At 39.6% G+C, this 16,311-nt stretch overlaps 2 protein-coding genes across 3 annotated transcripts; both read left to right on the plus strand.

Annotated features, from left to right (window-relative positions):
• The first annotated feature begins 1,005 nt into the window (after positions 1-1,005).
• LOC143186471 (uncharacterized) lies at positions 1,006-7,188 on the plus strand. The gene is made up of 5 exons (XM_076390147.1): positions 1,006-2,093; positions 2,138-3,087; positions 3,156-6,288; positions 6,330-6,962; positions 7,020-7,188. The coding sequence occupies exons 1-5, from the start codon at positions 1,006-1,008 to the stop codon at positions 7,186-7,188; spliced, it is 5,973 nt and encodes a 1,990-aa protein (XP_076246262.1).
• Positions 7,189-11,526: 4,338 nt separating this feature from the next.
• On the plus strand, positions 11,527-16,285 carry LOC143186503 (MKI67 FHA domain-interacting nucleolar phosphoprotein). Of its 2 annotated transcripts, none has more exons than XM_076390182.1 (4): positions 11,527-11,789; positions 14,852-15,073; positions 15,864-15,972; positions 16,050-16,285. In XM_076390182.1, the coding sequence occupies exons 1-4, from the start codon at positions 11,655-11,657 to the stop codon at positions 16,283-16,285; spliced, it is 702 nt and encodes a 233-aa protein (XP_076246297.1). In that variant the 5' UTR covers positions 11,527-11,654. The 2 variants fall into 2 exon arrangements, with proteins under 2 accessions (XP_076246297.1, XP_076246298.1); XM_076390183.1 differs by having other exon boundaries at positions 11,706-11,933.
• The last annotated feature ends 26 nt before the right edge of the window (positions 16,286-16,311 follow it).

Here is a 16,311-nt window from a genome sequence, read left to right on the forward strand (position 1 = left end):
TATAATACGTACGACACAGCACCTAGTTCGTCAAAGGTGATAATTTGGCGAGATTTGCGTTCTTGGAATCGGGGGCTACCCTGATTCTCTGAGTTTCGTCTTCGTCGAGGAGCAACAAAGGCCGCTGTCTGGTTGATCCCTGAGAGACGGGTTACAACAGAGAGAGCTAACGTACGTGCCTATCACCTCTACGTTACTCGCGCTCTGCCACCCCGTTTAGAAGCAACCCCCGTGTGACGAATAGAAGCACCCGGTGAGGTGAACGGAGTCGCGGAGCCTCTGGCCGTCCTCAGCCTCCAGGACTAGCAATTCGCTGGTTATAGCGTGTTCCTCCGCTCACGAATCCCTAAGTTATCGGGATTCGTACGAAACGAACCTTTCCAAAAGGTGCAAGGCGAAGAGAAGAGGTCCCTCCTCCTCTCAAGCCACTCGCTCATCGACTTCTTCGTCGCACCAGAAGAAGAGTCGATAATACAGTCCACTGCATTACCTTTGCGTTACAGGCAAGGTATTGCTATCCCCTCCACATAGGCTCGTGAGCGAAGCCTCGAGTCGGGAATCTTTGGTATAGCTAGACTTCCACTCTCGCTTACCGCCTAGGTCCCGCCGCTATCTCTCTTTTTCAGACGCCAACGTCGCTAAGGGGAGTAAAGGCGTCGCCACCAACAGCAAGGACCCTCCGATGGACCGCCGACCACCTGAGCCGCCGAGGGCCGAAGCCAACCAACCCCCCCCCCCCCCCCCCCCCCCAACCCCACGAGATTTACTATTTTCAATACAGGTCGTTGAAAAGCCCTTATCAGGGCCGACAAAGAGTAAACTTGTGTATTCGTTTCTTTCGTACACCCTCAATCTCACCCTTATCCGGACCTCCGTTGGATCTCTTATTTTAAGCGATTCCAACATAAGGTCCTTCGAGCCGGATAGAAAGGTTGAGAAAGGGTGAAAGAAACGTTCACTTCAGGTTGACCTTCGAGCAGTGTTTACCTCTCGAAGTATATCACCATGTCGAACCCCACAAAGGAGCAGTTGACTCTTCCTGCCCTGGAGGTTGAGATGGAGGATATTCAGTCACGAATTCGGGGAATGACCCGACTCGTGACTAATCTGAAGAAAAAGGGGCGAAATAATTACACCATCTCTCTCCTCAAGCAGAAGTTGGAGTATGTGACTGACGTTTGGAGGGACATCCAAGAGCGAGTTAAACAGCTCAAAAAGGAAGTCCCTGACAGCAAACGGAAGGCCATACCCTTCTTCAGCGAGAGTACGATGGATGATGCCGAAGATGCGTTCCATGAAGCTCAGAACTTCCTGATGACGGAATTGGACAGCCTCATACAGGAAAAGGGATCGGCTGGATTCGGTAACCCCGGGAATACCGCGGGTGCCGGAGCAACCGGCCAGCCTAGTACGCTTGAGCTTCCCAAGCAGAATTTACCGAGATTTAGCGGAGATCCGCGAAAGTGGTGTCACTTTGCGGATCTGTTTACCGCAAGCATAATAAAAGATCAACGGTTGTCAGATGCACAACGTTTGCAATATCTGAACGGCTGCTTGGAAGGAGAGGCACTCGCATCGATTGCCACGCTTGAAATTGCGGATCGTAATTTCAAGCCGGCGTGGGATACCCTGACCGAAAAATTCGGGAACCCACGTCGTATGGTGCTTCAGCTGCTCGCAACGTTCACGAAGCTGAAGCCGATCAGGACGGGCGACATAGAAAGCCTGCAACAGGTCACCGTCGGCTGGAAACAAACGCTCGCCGCGCTCCAGAAGCTGGGACGCAAGGTAGAGCACTACAGCGACGTGTTGGTCATCCTGATCAAATCAAAGTTGGACCAATCCCTAGAATGGGAGTGGGAGGGCACACAAAAGCTCAATTCAGAAGTCCCCTCATTTAATGAGATGTTGGATTTTCTCAGGGAGCAAGAGCACAGGCTGCACGTGTTGATTAACCCGCTAGACAAGAAAGCGGGTGACCCCACATCAAAACCTCGCATACGACAACATAATGCCGTCGTCGAGAACATTCACACTACGTCTCATGGATGCGTGTTCTGTGAACAAGCGCACGAAGTTACTTCGTGCAAAAAGTTCAAGTCGTTTACTCCAGAACAACGCTTCCAATATATTAAAGTCACCAGTGTTGTCTAAACTGCTTGGCTTCCACTCACACAGTTACGCACTGTCCAAAAAGCGCAGCCTGCGCCAAGTGCAACGGGAGGCATTATGCACTCCTGCACTTTGAAGCAAGAAAATCTGGTACTGGCAATCGTCGTTCGACGAATAAGCCACAGCAGGGCAAGCGGGAAGCGGGACGCAATAACGTTTCTGCACGCAGTCCTGCAAACGTAAACACGGAACCTCGTGCTTCTACGTCAAAGGCCGCGGTGACGTCTCACTGTAGTGCGACAGAGAGCGGTACCAGAGCTGTGTTTCTGGCAACAGCGAATGAGCGAGTTCATGGCAAGGGAGGCACGTCGCGTATAGCGCGTGCACTCATTGACCAAGGTTCAGAAGCTTCGTTCATTTCCGCTACTTTAGCAACTGATCTAAGACTAGCGAGAAGGAAAACCCCGGCCACTGTATTGGGCTTGGGGGACGGATTGACTCAAACCATTTCGCACAGCGTGGACATGGAGTTCACTTCGACGAGTTGCACTGCAGAGGCGTTCCGCACCAGTGCATACATCGTGTCGAGGATCACCTCATATGTCCCGCCGTCAGTTCGCGTACCGGCATGCACCGTGCTGCGTGGGCTGGCGTTGGCGGATCCAGACCCTGCATCGGATCGCCCCATCGAGGTACTGATCGGTGCAGAGGTCTACGCCAGTCTTATTCGACAAGGACTTCGTCGGATAAGCAACAAAGGACCGGTCGCTCAGGAGACCGCTTTGGGCTGGGTTTTGTCTGGACCGGTCGGCACAGCAACCTCTGAACCAAACCCCGTGAGGACGCTGCATTGCAACGTCCTCGAATCACTTGATAAAGCAATACGGAAGTTTTGGGAAATAGAGGAGATTCCCTCGAAGTTGGTAAACACCAAGGCCGAGGAAGAATGCGAGGCTTACTTCGCAAACACCGTCGGTTCATCGTCCGTTTGCCCTTTAGCCGAACGGGCCCAGACGAGTGTTTGGGTGAATCTCTCCCAATAGCTCTCTCCGCGTTGACAAGGCTGAGAAAAAAATTGGACCTTGACAAAAATCTCGTGCGAGAATACAGTGAATTTCTCACTGAATATGAATCGATGAGTCATATGACTCGCTTAGAGTCGCTAGACAAAACTCGACTTTATATTCCGCATCGAGTCGTCATACGAACAGAGAGCGCTACGACAAAGCTGCGCGTCGTATTTAACGCCTCCAGTAGAACAGCGGGAGGACACTCGCTGAACGACATCCTACACGTAGCACCGAAATTACAGAACGATATCACCTCTGTACTAACAAGGTGGCGTCTGTACGAATACGTGTTGGTAGCGGATATCGAGAAAATGTTTCGACAAATTCTCGTCGCTCCAGAGGATCGTCGTTTTCAGAGCATCGTGTGGCGCACGCCAGAAACCGAACGCACTATCGCGTTCGAGTTAAATACCGTGACCTACGGTACGGCGTGTGCTCCATACTTATCGATGCGAACTCTTCTCGAGTTGCAAAAACAGGACGGCGACCGTTACCGGCTCGCCGCTCCTATCCTCGAGAAGGACGTCTATGTAGACGATGTGTTTACGGGAGCTCCTGACAAACCGTTATTAGAGCAAATCCGTAAACAAACGTGCGAGCTCCTACAGCGAGGTGGATTTAACCTTCGCAAATGGGCTGGAAATTCGTCAGATTTATTACGCAATATTCCACAGAGCTCGCACTCACATGCAGTCAACCTTAATTTGTTTGATGATTCCGAATTAAAGGTACTCGGACTGCGGTGGATTCCATCCGGAGATTTTTTCTATTTCAATCTACAACGATTCCAACCATCTGCAACACCGATTACAAAGCGCACTTTGTTTTCGGAAATTGCAAAATTATACGATCCTCTCGGCTGGCTTTCGCCAATCGTGATTCGCGCAAAAATCCTGTTGCAATCCCAGTGGCTGGAAAGAATCCAGTGGGATGAGCATGTTTCCGCGGAGACACTCAAAATGTGGAACATATTTTGTGCAGATTGGACCAGATTGAATAATTGGAGACTTCCCCGATGGATCCGATATGGAGCCGACACGATTTCCGTGGAGCTGCACGGATTTTGTGACGCATCACTCGCAGCCTATTCTGCCGTTACCTACTTAAGTGTGACAACGACAGACAATGGTGTGTTTACATCACTGTTGATGGCAAAAACGCGAGTGGCTCCTATAAAAACACAGTCGATCCCAATACTTGAATTGAACGGAGCCGTACTGCTCGCCGAGCTAATTTTGCATGTAACAAATTCACTTGCAATAAAGACAGATCGTGTCGTTTGTTGGACCGATTCCGCGATCGCTCTCGCTTGGCTGAAAAAACATCCATCGACATGGAAGGTTGTGGTAGCCAACCGCGTGTCGAAAGTACAAACATCACTTCCTAACGCTGAATGGCGCTATGTTCCTACACGTTCAAACCCTGCGGATTTGAATTCGCGCGGGATGGACGCTGCAGATTTTTTGCAGTCGGAATTGTGGATGTTTGGACCGACTTGGCTGAAAGAAACGGAAGCGAGATGGCCAGCCATCCCCGCTTCCGTTGAGACCGATGAAGGCAAGCGCATAGCGCATGCACACGTAGCAACTCCGAAACCGGAATGGAATTTTCTATACCGATTTCAATCATGGAGAAAACTGTTACGCGTAACGGCGTACTGTCTTCGTTGGCGAAGACCGTCGCGCGTCAATCAAAGGTCAAACGCCGGTCAAGTAATCGAGGCGGCAGAAATGCGTAACGCAGCTGAGCGCCTCGCACGCCATATACAGGGCTCGCATTTCGCAGAGGAATACCGATGCTTAAAAAATCATCGCAGTATCCCTGTGAAGTCTCCCTTGAAAAGTCTCAACCCGTTCCTCGACGATAAGGACGTCATGCGAGTCGGTGGAAGACTGGAGAATGCGACGCTTGCATGGGAAACCAAGCACCCGATAATCCTGCCTAAGCATTATGTTTCTACATTAATAATTAGGCAGTGCCACGTAGATACGTTGCATGGGGGCTTGCAGTTGACCTTGCACACTGTCAGGCAAAATTATTGGATCCTCGATTGTCGAAATGCAGCGAAAACCGTGGTCAACAAATGCATGCGATGCGTAAGGTGGCGAGGCAACACGTCCACGCAAATAATGCAGCATCTGACCCCGGAGCGCTGTCGCCCGTCAAGAGCATTCGACAATTGTGGAGTGGATTACGCGGGACCTTACCGTGTCCGCGACTCCGCGGGCCGAGGCAAAACAGCTCACAAAGCGTACATCGCGGTGTTTGTTTGTTACGCTACGAAGGCTGTCCATATCGAACTCGTCCATGACTACACGACGAGCGCGTTCTTAGCTGCACTCGATCGGTTTGTTGCACGACGAGGAATCCCGTCCTGCATTTTCAGTGACAATGGAACCAATTTCGTCGGTGCCGATCGAGAATTACAACAGCACTGTCGTGCAGTATTTTCTGCAACAGATACGCATAATAAATGCGGTGCTATGGGCATTCAGTGGCGGTTCAATCCACCCAGTGCCCCACACTTCGGTGGAATGCAGGAGGCCGGTGTGAAATCGGTGAAACACCATTTGAATCGCACGTTGGGCGAGTTCACACCACTGGGAGAGGAAATGCAGACGTTGCTCTGCAAGATCGAAGCGAGTCTTAACTCTCGACCGATCGCTCCCCTGAGTGACGACCCAGACGACTATGCGTCTCTTACGCCCGGTCACTTCCTGACAGGCGGACCACTAAATGCGATTCCGCTGCAGTCCGTGGAAAATGAAAAACTCTCGCGATTGTCGCATTGGAGAGCGATTCAGAAATTTCACGAGCAACTGTGGAGGCATTGGACGCGCGATTATCTCACGCACCTCCAAAATCGCTACAAGTGGCGCGCCACCCAACTGCAACTGCAACTAGGAGATCTGGTGCTAGTGCAGAATCCTCTTCTTCCCCCCAATGAGTGGGAGATGGGAAGAATTGAGGAGGTGTACCCGGGGAAAGACGGAAATGTACGTGTGGTAAAAGGACGTACAGCGAAGTCAACATACACACGCCCAATTACAAGGATGTGTAGGTTACCCGTGGATGAGCCCGCTATGACGACCGACGCCGAGGTCGAGCGGCCAAAATAAATTGCCAAAACAATTTTGGAAAAAATAGGGGAGACACCAAGGTGAGACCGATTGTTCTAGAAGAAAATCGAACGATCGGGACCCCCTCTTCCTTGACCCCCAATCCCCTTGGGAGGGGAGACGAAGTATTTCCGTCTCTATCTCTCCAAGGGAAAAAGCGCCCCCGCGAAATCGCGGGCGCTACCGAAATCGGTTGTGAGCGTCGCGACGGCCGAATCAGTAGAGATCAAGCAATGGAGAGCGACGGACAAAGCACACAAAGCCAAATCTCGGCGACCTTCGACCGCTGCTTAAAGATCGGGGAGCAGGCCCTACAGCAAGAAACGCTCCCACCCACGCCACCGGAGAAGTCGCACCAGGAAGCCGTGCAAAAACCCACACCGGAGGAGTGGGTAATAACAATCGGCCCGCCAAGCATCGGCCCGCAACAGCTAAGGGTGCCGGAGCACGTTCCGCGTACCACGCGGCGGTATCGCTGCAACGTCCCAGGAGGGCGGTACGCCCTAAGATGGGATCGAGAGCAGCGACTAACGTCACTGCTTTGGAGGCCGGCGGTGGACCCCCCAACGCCGAGGAGCCAGGAAAGGAGTGCCGCCCCCGCGGCTGCAACGAGCCAAGCGGGCGGGAAATCACCCAACCGGCCCCGACCGAAGACGAGGGAGTAAAACCGGCAGCCGGCACCCGCACCGACGACCTCGAGGGCCTTGGTGGCGGCTAGGCCCTCCACGACTACCAGCCGCACCCGGCGACCACCCCGGCCTCGAGGACCGACGTTGGAGGAGCTTACGCGTGCAGCGGTCGGCATTGCGGTCGAGACGTCAATGCGGCTGCTGCAACAACAGCAGCAGCTACAACCGCAGCAGAGCGCGTCTCCACCAGCGCATTAGTAAGTTCAGTTGAATTTATATTTTGATTGAATTTACGACAACGCTGCGAGTGAGTTCACTTCAATTGAACTTCACTTGCAGCACCTCTCTCTCTCATTCGCAGAGAAAGCATTAGTCTTTCGAGTCTCGCTCGAAGTAAATATTCAATTATTACATTTTTAATTCTGATTTTCGGGTGTTGTCGTTATCGTTGTTCGTTATAATGCCCCGACAATAATAACAAACCTAATTTTCTGACCTTCGAATGCTACCGGTAATGCAATATATTTTTTGTATACATATGACTTGTGTATGGAATGGCACCACTTGTATTGTAGTTGGCAGCTCTGGATGAACAAGAAAGAATTAAAAGGAGAGAAAAAATAGCAATATCAGTTAACACATTGAGTACGGGTCACGAGAATTGTCGTATATAGCAAGCCGAACGTTGTGGCCGGCTTACGAGAATTCTCGTTTTAATGTTTTTTCGATTTAATCGACAACTCAAAGAATCAAAAATAGATTTTTTTGTTACGTTACTAGGGTAACGAAGTTTCACGTATTCTCATAACAAATGAGAAAAAAAATGTGCGAGCCCTGGAAGCGCATTAAGCAAGCAGAGTGCCGTAAGCAATGTGTTAATTTTACCCATGATTTTTTATAATTTTTATTTATTTCAAAATTAAAAAACATACAATCAGGGAGTGATAGTAGTGTAGTATTTCGATCTCACCGTCTACAATAACGAACTAGGATTCCACAATACAATCCAACATTATATTCTGTCAATTTATTCATGTATTTATTGTACGTAATTTTCATAATAATGACACTCTTCGTAAAAATGTTTAAAGCAGAAGTATTTTTTACACCAAGCATAACGAAGAATTGCAATTTCTCCGCATATGTGACACCTATGAATTTCGATATCTTGTTTGCCGAAACAATAATCAACTAGATTCTCGTAACGATCTGGGAGATTTTCGAGGTATCCACTTTTAAACCATGAATGTTTAAACATATTATGAAATCTAGGCGAAGACAGCTGATTGTGAGTAAGAGATTGTAACTTTATAATGTTATTTCTCTGGTGCAAATTGACGTCGTAATTACGCAGTATTATGTGGTCAGATAAAGTTTTTACGAAATTCTTCCAAATTCGAAAACCAAGAACATCTAAAGGTTGTAGCTGCCCTGTTGTCTTTTTTGGTATTGTAAGAATAATTACTTCCTTATCATGAGATACAAGCTGTTGCGCGTGATTTGGGCAATGTCCATTCCAAAAATCCAAAGGTCAGAAAATAAAGTTTGTTATTATTGTCGGGGCATTGTAACAAACAACGATAACGACAACACCCGAAAATCAGAATAAAAAATGTAATAATTGAATATTTACTTCAATTCACCGTACCAATAACGGCGAATATTACACTACGCAGAAATGAGGCAGCGTTTTTGTATACAAGAAATGGAATAATTGTATATCGCTATACAATGCTGAATTCACAACAAAAAGCTCTTTATTTATCTGAAATAAAAACATTTTTTGTTAGAAAAGGGGGGGGGGGTTTGAATTTTGATAAATAATGCGTTTTTTCAAAATTTTTTTAAAGCCATTTTATAGGTCTTGAAAACAGTAAAACTTTTGTATGAAACTTTTTATAGCGCTTATACTTTGTCAGCTATAAGCACCGAAAGGAAAAGGGCGATTTGGATTTAAGGGTTAGTTTCTCCCTTAAAAGTGCGTATGGGCAGCTACTTTGTATGGCAAAATTCTTAGGTAGGACCATAGAATAATTGTACAAAGTTTCATTAAAATCGGCGATTAACACTTCCCAAACTTCCCTTGCAAGTGAAGTTGGTCGACGATGTGTCTGGTATTTTCAAAGATTTTATACTGTATGCACATACTATTCTGTTTCTCTGTTAATTATTTAATGTACAATAATTTAAACTGATTGAGAAATGTAACGTGGACTAATAGAAAAATTATATGCATTATTTTACATTTTTAATGTTGTGTTACATAAATAAGATTATTTGTAAAAAAATGTTTATGTATGATATATATAATTTTTAAAAACAAATAAAACAATGGCATCTTTTAACTCTACAATGTAAGCTACAAATAATAAAGATTTACCTTATTGTGGAAAAGCAGGAAATGTTAGGCCTCCTGTTAGTGTCAGTATTTTGTTTGATCGCAATAAATTATTTAAAACAACTAAATCTTTTGGATGGAAAGGAAAGGAACAGACAGAATTTAGAACCAAGTTTGCATATAATTCTTAGTAGAGTAATACAGCTTTAATAAACAGGAGGAATGTTTTAGTACTATTGAGATACATAATATTTCTGTTGCAAAGCAGTATTATCTTGACTACTAAACCTGACTGAAGATGTTACAACAATAAGGCAAGACAAATTTTTTTTGAAATAATGTATAATCCCTAATGCTTGAATAATTTTCCCTAAATCGATATCATGAATAATCATATAGCAAGCACCTGTAAAAGGTGCTTAGAAGGTGCAAAGAATAAAAGTAAGCATGTTCTGTGCCATAGTAAAGTAACTTAAAAATGTTAGTAAAGAGAAATGAGCAATGAAATTTACTATACTTCACATTGAAATGGCATTAGATATTCCATTAATACAGGGTCAAATGGTGACATATCTATGTTTGTACCTATTAATTTATAAAAAAATATTTTCTAAATATCTAAAAAAATTCAATACTGTAGAATATTAAGACCATTTAAAATTAACTTACAAGTAATAGTACTTAAATGAAATACCTATAAAACTTTTTTTGTTAATCTTATTTGCATGTGAGACTTAAACTATATGTTTTTATGAAGTTTTTTATATAAGCTTTTGCTTATCGTATAAAATTTTGCTATAATATGACTTCTGCCAAAAATATTATGTATCTCAATAATACTAAAAGATTCCTTTTGTTTATTAAATGCTGTGTTACTCTACTAAGAATTATATTCAAATTTGGTTCTAAATTCTGTCTGTTCCTTTCCTCGCCTTTCAAAAGATTTAGTTGCCTTAAATAATTTATTGCGATCAGACAAAATACTGACACTAACAGGAGGCCTAACATTTCCTGCTTTTCCACAATAAGGTAAATCTTTATTACTTGTAGCTTACATTGCAGAGTTAAAAGATGCCATTGTTTTATTTGTTTTTGAAAATACCACATACCATATATAAACATTATCTTTCCAAATAATCTTATTTATGTAACACAACATTAAAAATGTGAAATAATTTTTGTATTAGTCAACATTACCTTTCTTAATCAGTTTAAATTATTGTACATTAAATAATTAACAGAAAAACATAGGTTATGTATGTGTATACAGTGTACAATTTTTGAAAATACCAGACGCATCGTCGACCAACTTCACTTAGTCATAACCGCGTGATGCTTTTTTGGCTATTCCTCGCAAAAATACGGTTGAGTAGTTAAAAGTAATTATAGGGCATTATGGAGTAATTAAAGAGCAATCGTTTAAATAAACCATCATTTATTGAGATACGACAGGTTGTATGCGTTGGTGTAACCCAGCAGACTACATGTGCTTTGCGTCGGTATAAATACTCCGATGATTTTTTTGCAGATTTCTCAAAAACTAGGAGTGAACAATTAAAAGTAATTAAAGAGCAATTATTGAAGCCATTCTGCAATGAGATAGAGCAATTTCTTGGATCGGTGTAAAATTGTAAACCTGTATGCACTGCCAGCTTGACGCAGTTACAATAGCATGATTATTTTTTTGAAACTTTTCGAAAACTACGAGTGAGCAATTAGAAGTAATTACAGGGCAGTAAGGAGCAATTAAAGAACAATTGTTTATGTTACCGCGCAATATGATAGAGCAAATTTTTGAATTTTCATATAAATATGAATGTATGATCTGTATTAAAGTTACTGGGGATCTACACATGCGTGCCTGGAAGTTACTAGATTTCTATTTCATACATTTATTCATAAAATTTCTTGTTCATTGACCTAATAGTTGCTTATTAAGGGTTGAGAAATTAATTCTAAGCAAAGAACAATTTTTTTGTGCCCTCAATAGATCGTTTTGTGCATTATTTTAGAATATTTCTGATATTGAATATCCGTTGCCAACCTATAAAAGTTCCTAGGTTCCCAAAAAAAGTTTTTTGAAAATATCTCGAAAACTAATGTGATCAATTAAAAGTAATTCATGAGCAATTATGGGCAGTTAAAGAACAATTTCTTTACCTATGTTTTATTAAAATTGATTACTACCGTGAGCTACTTCAGTAGATCCCATGGGTAGACCTGGGTAGATCGTAGATTCTAGACCCTTGAAACTTTCAAGTTGAAAGTCTATACCTCCACTGAGTCAGAGGTAGTTAAAGGCTAAAAGCAGCGAGAACGTGACAATAATAAACACTACTTTCGTTATTCAAGTTTTAAGTAATCAATAGCGATATATTTACTCAAAATGAAGATAAAAAAGAAATCAAATGCAGTGAGAGTTCCACCACTTAGAAAAGTTATAAAAGCCGAACACAAATCATTAGACGTGGGAGATACGGCAGTTTCTAAAGCATTAGAAAATGTGAAAAAAATTTTAGAGGTTAGATTATAACGTGTATTCAGAATGTTCATTTTTTTATAAGACATAATGAGGCATAACAATAGAGCTCGAAATATTGAAGGTAATTATGCTGATTTTAAGAACAGGCAGTTAATAGTTTGTATGGTGCACACCATAGCATATGTAAGTAAATTTAACAAACCAGTGTATGATAGGCTAGTACATTGTACACACATTAATCCACAGACCTCAATATCAAAAGTTCTTTTATACAATATTCAACTTTTCTTTTTTCCACAGTCTTTTATGTAATACATTAGACTGCTAATTCCCCATGTATATCTGCAAAACAAATGTAGCCATAAAGTATGTATTAAATTAGCACATGTGCGATGGAAAGAGACAAGTGTATAGATACCTATACATACATAGTATGTGTTATGTACACAGACTTCTATATGATACTGCTATATTATAGAGAAGTCTATGTTCTTTTATTCCTTTTCGTGGTGCATGTATTTTAATGTATATATGGCTAACTCAATGATTCTGGCTGTCTCTCTCTCTTTTTCTCTTTCTCTTATTCAATAACTCCGATGTAAGAAAAAGATAGAGACTATTGATGCAGCCAAATTTGTCTGACCTAGGTATACTAAATTCATAGATAAAAGTTAGGATACCTCACAGACAAAACCTAACAGTCTAGCGTATTATATAGTAGTCTGTGCTTTTTACTAAATTTTTATTTCATAGACCATAATGTCTACGCAAGGATTAATATTGTCATTTACTAATATTCTGACAAAAGTCAAAATCAGAATATTATTGTTTATGTAAAAAGTAATGGGCTCAGCCCACTGTTTTAGGATAGCTTATAAATTATGTAAATTAGAAACTAATTTGTTTCAATGTCAGTATTATTATCTTCAATAACTCATGCTCTACCAATGTATAAAAGGTCAGAGATAATTGACACTATCATTTTACAATAGGAAGATACAATCATTCTGCTTATAAAAATACTCCATTCTAAGAGCAGATACTTAATATTTGAGATTTTATATTTTCTTAAAATATATAGAATTGAACTAAGCAAATATTGTTGTAGTACTAAGGTAATGTGTTGATCAACCATATCAAGGATGAATGTTTGATCTAAATTAGTTATAACATTTTCAAGGTTTATTTGAATCATCACAATGGAATACTGTTTCTATCCCCACTACTTTCTATGATATGCACCACAGAGTGAAGACTCAATCACAATTTTGTTATTCTAAATTTTTGCTTTATTTTGATGTTTAAAATCTGTAGAATCACTCAGTAAATTCTCTCCTACTAGAGATATCAAATTTGTACAATGTGTATATAGCTAAAAGAATAATATTTATGATTATTTATATGAATTATATTTACTCTAAAAGTTAATAAATATTTAGATAGAAATATATATAGTATTTACAATCTTGTACCAGATGGGAAAAGAGAGGATAATAAGAATGGTTGAAAAAGTAAAAGTAACTAGAAACTTCTAGTAATCAATATTGAAACAAGAAACAAAACCAGTATTAAAAGTATTGAACAGGAAATGAATTTTAATCAAAATAATGTTTTTTGTCTAGCAAATGTTTTTGGTGTTTATGATAAACATTTTGTTAGAGGTGGGTTGGAACTTAATTTTTAAATTTTGGAAACTTGAAGGGGTAGTTTAGTTTTGTTTTGTTCTGTTTGGTAAAGAAATTTTTGGATTTAACAACTAAAGTTTCAATTGTTTCAAAATTTAAATTATTGCATAAATCTTTATTGACCATAGTTAAACAAATCACAAACAGAAACATAACACATATGAAAATATCTAATCCAGACTTTTGTTTGTGAACTCTAATACGCAAACTCTTTTTCAACCTAATCTACCTCTATTCTCTATGTAATATAGTGTTGAATCACAAAACAAGTGCAAAGTATTGAATTCTTGAAAGTCGAACTTAGCTCACATATTCGAGGGGCTTCAATGTTTCGAGAAACCCCTGCCTAATTTGTGTACTTACATAAATACCACTTTTGTATTAGTGAGTATATGCAATAAACAAATTTAAAATCTTGATCATAAATAATAGTATATTATTACAAAAATTTAGTCAACAGCTGCCATACGGTTTTACATATAAAACATGCCTTGGATGAATAAATGAAAACAAAGTAAAATGAAAGATTGAAAAAATGACATGTGAATGAAAGAAATCAAGGTTTGATTTTTGACATGATATTTCAACGTATACCCTTGGAGTACAGTGAAAATTGTGTATCTATCTGCACAATACTGTATTTTTATAAATAGAATTACTAAATTTATCAGTATTCTCGATCAAAGCATGTGTAATTGAACTCTCAACCAAATTGGTGAATTGAAATCCTTATACTATGTTTGTTAGATATACATAAGTAGTTGTGACGTACTCTATAAAATATATTCTAATTCAACTTATTGTTTAATATACACACATATACATATAATACATTCTGAAACGATGTCTCTTTAACTTTTTTGAATACAATATTCTAAATTGTAACACTGTGCATAGTTGTGAGCGACAAAAATACAATTTCTCTCAATGCTAACTATTAAGTGCAACCGAAATAAATTTTCTTGATTGATAATTATTATGAGCGACCGAAATAGAATTTCTCTCATCGATAACTATTATTAGCAAGTGAAATAAAATTTCATAAATATTATGAATGACTAGAACAGAATTGCACACCTTAATAAATCTTATGAGAAACCGAAACATATTTCTCTGACCAATTACTACAAGAAATGACCAAAATAGGATTTCCCTAGTCAATAATGATATCGACAACGAAAAAATTTTCGGCATCTTATAATTATTATTTAAAAATAGAACGATTAAAAATCGATATTTCTTAAATCATATGTTTTATTGTACATTTTTTGATACGTTATGATCATCATTTTAACTTAAACGAAAAACAAGTTAGTGTTAATGACATTTTTCGTAAAAGTTTTTGAAATAATTATTTATAGTCTTTGATTTAAATGATTAAAATAGCATAATTAAACAAATGTTTCTAATTTCTAGGCAAAACATGCAAGTTCAACAAAAATTGGTTCATCATCTAAAAGGTCTAAATTGCGCAAAATTATTAGAAGAAAGAAAAAACAGATCATATCTCAAAAAAGACGTCCAAGGGGTTTAGTATATGTGGGTCACATACCACATGGTTTTTATGAAGAACAAATGAGCGATTACTTTAAACAATTTGGAAAGGTAACAAGAGTGCGCGTTGTCAGATCAAAAAACGTAAGCAAAATTTTCATATTCACTTAGTAACCTATCTATTATCAATCTATGTATCCTATGCCTATTTATTGTTTATCTATATTTTTGTTCATATTGTTTTGTAAAACTATGACTTTATATAATAGAAAGAAGTTGTAGAGTGATAGTATTTACTAGAACTTTCATTGTTTGCTTTAAAAACACTAAATATAGTAGAATATCGAATTTGTTTAAGAAGATAGTTAAATTTCGGAACAAGACGCCAGTTTGCTACTCGAGAATACTAGGATTCTCGGAAAATTTCAAGGATTTTGGGAACCCAGATTTTGTTTCATGATTAGTTTTGCCGAATACGATTATTCGTATTCAAAATATCACAAAAGTGAACTAATCAAATTTTTTCATAAAAAATAATTATTTATATTCTTATAGGTTAAAATTACAGACTGAAATTGTAGGTTATGAGAAAAAATTGTTACATATATGTATTAATTTACACTTATTCTACTTTAGTAAATGTGGATGAATTAATTTTTCTTTTTATTTAATTTGTTTGAGGTTACACCGTCTAATTGAAAAATTGCTATAAAATTAAAAATTCGAAATTATGACCGTATTCAACAAAAGTAACATCGAAACAAAATTTGGTTTAGAGCTGGGTCAAGTTTAGAGTAGCTTATATTCGGAGAATCTTGAAAATTTTCGAAAATCTCGATACTTTCGGAATCTTGTTTTGATCTCGAAAAAAATTTTCGTCTCGTCTTTTGACGATTTTCGAGTTCTCAAAAGCCTCTAATTATATTATTTTTAGACCGGTAGAAGCCGTGGTTATGGGTACATTGAATTTCTCCATCCTGAAGTGGCGAAAATAGCTGCTGAAACAATGAATAATTATCTCATGTGTGGTAGATTGTTAAAAGGTATTGTATGATATTTTATGTAGTACACTATTATAAAGTGGCTTAACTATTTTATATTTAAAATATGTTTGGACTAGCTACATACATCCCACCTGAAAAGCAACATCAAAGGTATTTTGCTGGTACACCATGGACGAAAGACAGTTATCCTAAGTTAACAAATAGAAACATCACTATGAATGTAAATAATGAACAAAAAAAGCATGCAAGTTTTGTACAAAGTACAAAGGATAAATTGTCTGCTTTAGAAAAAAAATTAATAGACAAGGGTTATAATCTAAGAATTACATCAATAGCTGACATTAAAGTGTAATTAGTAAACTTTTTATTGTATTATAG

Source organism: Calliopsis andreniformis, unplaced genomic scaffold (genome assembly GCF_051401765.1).
Source record: "Calliopsis andreniformis isolate RMS-2024a unplaced genomic scaffold, iyCalAndr_principal scaffold0001, whole genome shotgun sequence".
NCBI classification, from domain to species: domain Eukaryota; kingdom Metazoa; phylum Arthropoda; class Insecta; order Hymenoptera; family Andrenidae; genus Calliopsis; species Calliopsis andreniformis.

What these genes read in the sequence shown, in the direction of transcription:
- LOC143186471 (XM_076390147.1), top strand. Translation starts at nt 1,006, where the DNA reads ATGTCGAACCCCACAAAGGAGCAGTTGACTCTTCCTGCCCTGGAGGTT. An exon ending in TTACTTCGCAAACACCGTCG is followed by an intron (nt 3,088 to 3,155) that starts GTTCATCGTCCG and finishes CTCTCCCAATAG; the next exon opens with CTCTCTCCGCGTTGACAAGG. An exon ending in ACGACCGACGCCGAGGTCGA is followed by an intron (nt 6,289 to 6,329) that starts GCGGCCAAAATA and finishes TGGAAAAAATAG; the next exon opens with GGGAGACACCAAGGTGAGAC.
- LOC143186503 (XM_076390182.1), top strand. Translation starts at nt 11,655, where the DNA reads ATGAAGATAAAAAAGAAATCAAATGCAGTGAGAGTTCCACCACTTAGA. An exon ending in ATGTGAAAAAAATTTTAGAG is followed by an intron (nt 11,790 to 14,851) that starts GTTAGATTATAA and finishes TCTAATTTCTAG; the next exon opens with GCAAAACATGCAAGTTCAAC. An exon ending in GTGTGGTAGATTGTTAAAAG is followed by an intron (nt 15,973 to 16,049) that starts GTATTGTATGAT and finishes TGTTTGGACTAG; the next exon opens with CTACATACATCCCACCTGAA.